At 42.0% G+C, this 6,761-nt stretch overlaps 1 protein-coding gene across 2 annotated transcripts in view; it reads left to right on the top strand.

Moving 5' to 3' along the window:
• The window catches only part of lrch2 (leucine-rich repeats and calponin homology (CH) domain containing 2), a 65,775-nt gene extending 60,247 nt beyond the window's left edge, over window positions 1-5,528 (top strand). For both annotated transcript variants that reach the window (XM_016560550.1, XM_016560549.1), the window contains 4 exons: window positions 2,298-2,410; window positions 3,620-3,757; window positions 3,940-4,017; window positions 4,590-5,528. In XM_016560550.1, the coding sequence (XP_016416036.1) occupies window positions 2,298-2,410; window positions 3,620-3,757; window positions 3,940-4,017; window positions 4,590-4,709 (449 nt within the window). In that variant the 3' untranslated portion in view covers window positions 4,710-5,528. The remainder of the gene's footprint in view (window positions 1-2,297; window positions 2,411-3,619; window positions 3,758-3,939; window positions 4,018-4,589) is intronic.
• The last annotated feature ends 1,233 nt before the right edge of the window (window positions 5,529-6,761 follow it).

Here is a 6,761-nt window from a genome sequence, read left to right as displayed (position 1 = left end):
CGCAGCCTCTCCAGGAGAAATCAAAACGCGCAACACTACGAAACTCAGCATCGTGAAGTAAAAATTCAAAATGGAAAGTTTTTATATTTAAAATGCAGTTAGTTAAGCAACATCAAACAATGTTTTCACCATTACGACTGTTTAATAGTTCTATAAACAGTTCAATAAGCAAATACAATAATGTTAGGTCACTTAAAGTTTAGGCGGAAACAGCACATCTCACAGCAACCAGCCGATTCATTACTGATTGATTCCGTGTTTTGAACGAATCGGTTGAATCCAAGTTTCATTAGCCCATGCATAAACATCTGATGAATCTGCCGTTTGAACGAATCGTTTGAATGAACGACTGAACGTTTGAATGACTCACTCATAAAACACTACTGCGCTGGCGTTTTAATTTTGTTGAAAAGTATAATTTCTTGTGTGTATATTCAAAAACATTTAAAAGAATCTCATAATAGCCTATTATTTAATGCAGTTGTATTTCAGTGTAAATTATTTCATTTGATAACGTATAGATAATCACATTATTATAATTGAATTTATAGATCAAATGTAAGAATTTGAAATGAAAGTATTAATGAGATTAGTGGGAAAATGCCCTCTATAAAAGGTAAAAATATTGGATACCAACAGAAAATCCTTGGGGAGAATATCGGCGTCTGAGGCCCTCCGTGGGCCGGATGTGGGAACAGCAGCCCTCCCTGGGCTTAACCCCGGAACTGTGGCCAACCCTGGGCCAAAACGTGGGAACAGCGGCCCTCTCTGGGCATGACATGGGAACTGGAGCCGACGCTGGAGCGGACTCAGGGGCTGGAGCCGACAGCCTTTTCCTCCTCATATTCCTTCTTTGATTTAGGGTTAAGGATCGGACTGCTGTCAGCTGAGGGCTTGGGAGAGAATCGGCCAGTGGGCTTGACAATAGAACGGCTTGCGTGCTTGACAGCTGAGTGGCCGGCGGGCTTGACAATGGAACGGCCGGCGGACTTGGCGGTGGGCTGGTTCTGAATCGGGGCCGGACACTCTCCAGACACCGGAGGATACCTTCCCTCCAGCTCAGCCCAATGGTGTCTGGGAGGTTCACGGGGCGATGGTAGTTGGCCCCGATCCAGAACAGCGAATTCAGCGTCACGTTATCCAACGCCATACACACGGCAAGGGCTAGGGCTACAAAACGTGCGGCGGTTTCCATAGCCGCAGAGGGAAAACGAAAAAAGATTTTCAAAAAAATAAAAACAAAAACGGGGGGCCGGCGGGCTGGTTCTGAATCGGGGCCGGACACTCTCCAGACACCGGAGGATACCTTCCCTCCAGCACAGTCCAGTGGTGTCTGGGAGGTCCACGTTGCAATGGTAGTTGGCCCCAATCCTGAACAGCGAATTCAGCATTGCTTCATCCAACGCCGTCATCACGGCCAGCCCGCCGAATTCCCGAGCGTACTCCACGAACGGGAGATCTCTGCGGGCTAGGGCGGAGAACCGAGTTTGGGGACGGAACACAAAACACTCTTGAAAAACGAAAAAACATGGGGAGAAGGGGCGCCGCTTACTGTTACAGGTGCTGTCTTCTGTCACGGTGTGCCTACTGCGAGGAGTGCGGAGACTAAGGAGATCCAAAGCAATCAGTCTTTATTTACATCCATAACACGGGAATATGCACATAGCACATGGAGATTGACGTTCAAGACAAGCACACAGGACTCAGGAAACTCAGGGCTTAAATACACATGGAACGTAATCAGGGAGAACTGAAACAGGTGGAGTAATTAATCAAAAACCATGGAAACAAATGAGGGAACACCAGAAATCAAACAACACAATCAACATGGGAGAAACTAGGACGCATGGTGAACAAGGAACACGTGGGGGAGGAAAACACAAGACACAGGAACACAGAACTGACACTTATCCCTTCCTCTTTCGCCGCTTCCACTTTTTTTCAGCACACATAAAACCTAAAACTGCTTAACTGTTTATCATGCTCTTTTTTTTACCACTAGCCCATGCTGATGACGTCAATAGGTCAATAGGTGTCATCATCATACAGTCTACACACGTCGTAGCCAAGTTTATTAGATCCATGTCGCACAGTGTGACATGCAATGATCTTATAGGATTGCTAAAATCGTGCAGTGTCTCAGGCCTTAGTAAATCTCGCCCTTAGTGACCACATTTAAACAGTGTAAATATTTTAACGATTTACCAGACTCCAACATCAGGCAGGTTAGTTTATAAGTGGAAGCTTGCAATGAAGAGGAACATGATAATAATGTTGACTGTGTATCTACTACTCAGCCTTCTCCCGTGGAAATCGTCAAGACGTTAGCTCCACAGACCCAAGCTTCACCATGAGGAGAAAGATGGAGCACCTCAGGGAGGAGATGGAGCAGATCAGACTCTTGCGGCAGGTCAGAATTCCACTGTAACCCATCTGGCACGTTTGACAAAGTATAAGGAAAAGTGATTGATTCATATCTCTAGGGTAAGCCGAGTAAAGCTAATTAAACACATAGATAAACAAGTTCTGTTTCTCGGTATGTCAGACCCTGATCATTTTATCCCAGAGGTTTATAGTGGTAAAAGTTCTTTTTAAATTTATTGTTAATGTTGTCAGAGTCCACATGTCATAACAGTGCGTTCTTGCTTTCTTTCAACAGTTTTCTATATTAGTAGCTCTATGTTTCTTCTTGTCACTGGGAGCTTTTACCAACAGTGTTATTTCTACTTGTTGAGTCATGGTGTCAGAAAGGGAACATATATTTCAGACAATAATTAGTACAGTGTTATTAGACAGGGCAGGAGGAAAGGAATGAAGATTAGGTGTTGAAGTCACTATATGTAGATTGAAACCACTTAACACGTGCGTGTTGCATGAGGAATGCTACTTGTATGACACACCATTTGAGTTGCTGCCTATGTAGAGCTTTCAGGTCGGTTACTTACAGGGGAAGTCGTGGCCTAATGGTTAGAGAGTCAGACTCGTAGGGATTGTAGGTGGGGGGAGTGAATGTACAGCGCTCTCTCCCACCTTCAATACCACGACTGAGGTGCCCTTGAGCAAGGCACCGAACTCCCAACTGCTCCCCGGGCGCCGCAGCAAAAATGGCTGCCCACTGCTCCGGGTGTGTGTTCACGGTGTGTGTGTGTTCACTGCTGTGTGTGTGCACTTTGGATGGGATAAATGCAGAGCACTAATTCCGAGTATGGGTCACCATACTTGGCCACATGTCACATGTCACTTATAGGGTTCCACTTCAGTTAGGATGCTGCCTTCGACGTTAGCTCCCTATGTAGGCATTAGGCAGCTCAAAAGTAAAAAAAGCCTGCATCTATAGGGCGTCTAGACTAGCTTTCCATGTAAGAAGTGAGTGCGAGATTCATTGATGCTGAAGCTGTAGAGTGCTTGCTTGTCATTGCTAATGATTTCCAATCATGTCCAAATTCATAACCTCCACCTCAGCTCTGTGCTGTCCTTGGTGCTGAAGGGCCACCCGTGTGATAGCCGGGTGATTGTCTCTTTTGACATTTTACAAATGGATGATTCTTGGTTCATGTGACATAACTGTCTTTTATTTGGTATCAAATGAAGTAAACAGAGTGTTTGTGTGTGTTCGCAGAACCTCGAGTCTAGGCTAAAGGTGTTGTTGCCAGATGATGTGGGTGCTGCTTTGATGGATGGTGTTGTTTTATGCCATCTAGCTAATCACATTCGTCCTCGTTCTGTAGCTAGCATTCATGTACCATCCCCTGCTGTGGTAAGTTTCATTTAATGTTTCATACAGACGTCTTTGGATATCCTTTTAAATGAAATCATATTTTCTGCACTTTAATTGACATTCATTAGTAAATATTCAGCATTCAAAACTAGCACATAAATTGAATGTTGTTTTGTGGTTCTGTTTGGTGTTACATTTTATGTCCACAATCCCTCTAACAGCCAAAGCTGAGTATGGCCAAGTGTCGGCGGAATGTTGAGAATTTCTTGGATGCATGTAAAAAGCTTGGAGTGCCACAGGTAGGATCAAGTGTTTCTTCCTTGTACAAATGCATGACGATAAATCAGTATCAGATTCATATTTTTCAATAACATCATCTAGCTTTTTCTTAAAGGGGTAGTTCACCCAAAAATTAAAATTATGTCATTAATTACTCACCCTCATGTCATTCCAAACCCGTAAGACCTTCATTCATCTTCGGAACTCAAATTAACATATTTTTGATGAAATCCGAGCTCTCTGACCCTGCATAGACAGCAATGCAACTGAAAACTTTTATGACCCAGAAAGGTAGTAAGGACATCGTTCAAATAGTTCATGTGACATCAGTGGTGGAGTAATGGCTGCTAATATTACTGTTTTTCCTGTAGTTTTGATAAAATAAATACAGCCTTGTTGAGCATAAGAGACTTCTTTCAAAAATATTAATGAATATTACCAACCCCAAGCGTTTAAACAGTAGTGTATTATAATGCTCGAATGGCAAATTTATGTTTGTTTTACCATTATCTTTTTTAATGGGGTATTATATATTTATAATATCTGCCATTGATCTATATTTATGCTTACATTTACTTATGTTTATGAACAGGACAAGTTGTGTTTGCCGCATCACATCCTGGAGGAGCGAGGTCTGGTAAAGGTTGGTGTCACTGTACAGGCACTGCTGGAACTTCCATCATCAAAACCCAACCAACTTTCTACCATGTAGCATCGCTGGGTCATGGGACGTCCACTAGCATCCCTTTACCCTGCCTTACCACCTCATCCTCACTCCTCACTCTCAATGCTGATCTTTGACCTACTATGGGGAGGTCACGACCCTTCAACCTTTACAACTGTGGTGAACAGGCCGGGTTCCCCTACCTCTTATAAGCCTCTATGGAGGGGTCTAGACATTTTAAAGCTCCAATATTGTGCCCTATATGAGGGAAACTGTCATACTTAAAGCCACACATTTCATTCTGAGGGGAAATACCTGTTTCTATTCCACAACTGGTAATGCCGACTCTCCCCTCTCAATGCTGGACACCTCCGTCTCCTATCATTTGTATCTCCTTCTCATCTGTCTCATGTTCACTCTTCTCTTGGACCAGTGAGCCCCCAACGGGCGAGGACAGGAGAAAAGCCCGCAGCTATCTGGCTGATTCTGGACCAGAGGGTAGATGTTATATCAATCAATGTCACTCCAGCCCTCTCCTGTATGAAGTCACAAAGAGCTGTCTAACATCTTGTTACATTCTGACTGTTGTTTCCTGTCTCTTTGAATAAATAAGTGGGGCAGAGACAGTATTGATGTGCATGTAATAACAACCAGACCAGCACCGAGGACATCTGGAAAGGACAGACAAAGGTGTTGCCATAAATGTTGATGTATTGTTGTCAGGTGAGTCACTGGCAGTGCATTAGAATGTAATCATATCTTTCTGCATGCCTGGACGGTTTTAACAGTGAAGACACTGCTCACGTACCCGCACAAGACAAAGGCTTTTTTGTGTTCTTTTACATACATGCCGGTGTTTCCAAATGTTTGTTTTTCTTGACTGCTTTTCTCACAGCTTGTATTTTAGTGCTTTAGTTCTCACAGCCTGCGTGTGCCAGGAAATCACAACATCATAAAGTTTCACACGTGCCAGTGTACGTAATTGCATTGTGCTAAAATTTTGTTTGTTATGCAGGTCTGGGCATAAACGTAAAGTTTCAGCACTAAAAATAGGTCAATTAAAAACATTTGCAAAACCTAATTATAATTACAGAGTAAGAACTGTCCATTAAGTAAAGATGGGCATTTGATTGTTTGATGAATTCATAATCAGCTAAAGACTCTTTCTTGGAAAAACAAATCAGAAGAGTCTTTGATATTTGTAAAATTGAATTATGTTAAGTAAAGGATTGATGTGAAAGCAGTTCATTCACCACAGTAAACTGAGAAGGTTTATAGAAATTTTTAAATATGTACAAATAGTTTTAATTTGTTTTATTAGGGTGTACTTTTGTATGTTTTATTTATTTTTTTGAGTTCTATTTACTTCTTTATCAACCTCTGAAATACATTAGCTGTATTGTCCAAAAATCAGCAATACTGTTCAGAAATTCTTGTGTTTTAAAATAATTTCCAAACATGGAAATTGGGGCAGCCATCTTAACGGGTTGTAGCCTTGGAATTTGCTTGCAGCCAATTTCTGTATGACACTACGTTTACATGCACACCAGAAAGCCGGTTATTTTGAGGAAGCTATTTTTAGAAGAACAAAAGCGAAATCAGTGTTCACATTTACATGTCCTGTTTAGTGCATAGATAGACTGTACATGTGCTGCATCAGCAACTGCTTTCTCCACACATTTACTTTTCTGTATTAGACTTTAGTCAGGATAGATCCATATTTAATCTTTAACAGGAATGAAAACAAGGTTGTGAGGGATAGAACTTCCGTGCATTCAATGGGTTGCGCTGAAGGAATAATTCACCCAAAAATGAAAATTCTGTCATGAATTACTCACCCTCATGTCGTTCCAAACCCATAAGACCTCTGTTCATCTTCAGAACACAAATTAAGATATTTTTGATGAAATCCGAGATCTTTCTGTCCCTGCATAGACAGGAACTACGTTCAAGACCCAGAAAGGTAGTCAGGACATTGTTAAAATGTGGCATCAGTGGTTCAACCGTAATTTTAACCGTATACGTAGCTTATAAGCTACGAGAATACTTTTGGCGCACAAAGAACACAAAAATAACGACTTTATTCAACAATTCTTCTCT

Source organism: Sinocyclocheilus rhinocerous, unplaced genomic scaffold (assembly GCF_001515625.1).
Source record: "Sinocyclocheilus rhinocerous isolate Xijiao unplaced genomic scaffold, SAMN03320098_v1.1 scaffold77, whole genome shotgun sequence".
Lineage (NCBI taxonomy): Eukaryota > Metazoa > Chordata > Actinopteri > Cypriniformes > Cyprinidae > Sinocyclocheilus > Sinocyclocheilus rhinocerous.
This window is presented reverse-complemented; position numbering and strand designations above follow the sequence as displayed.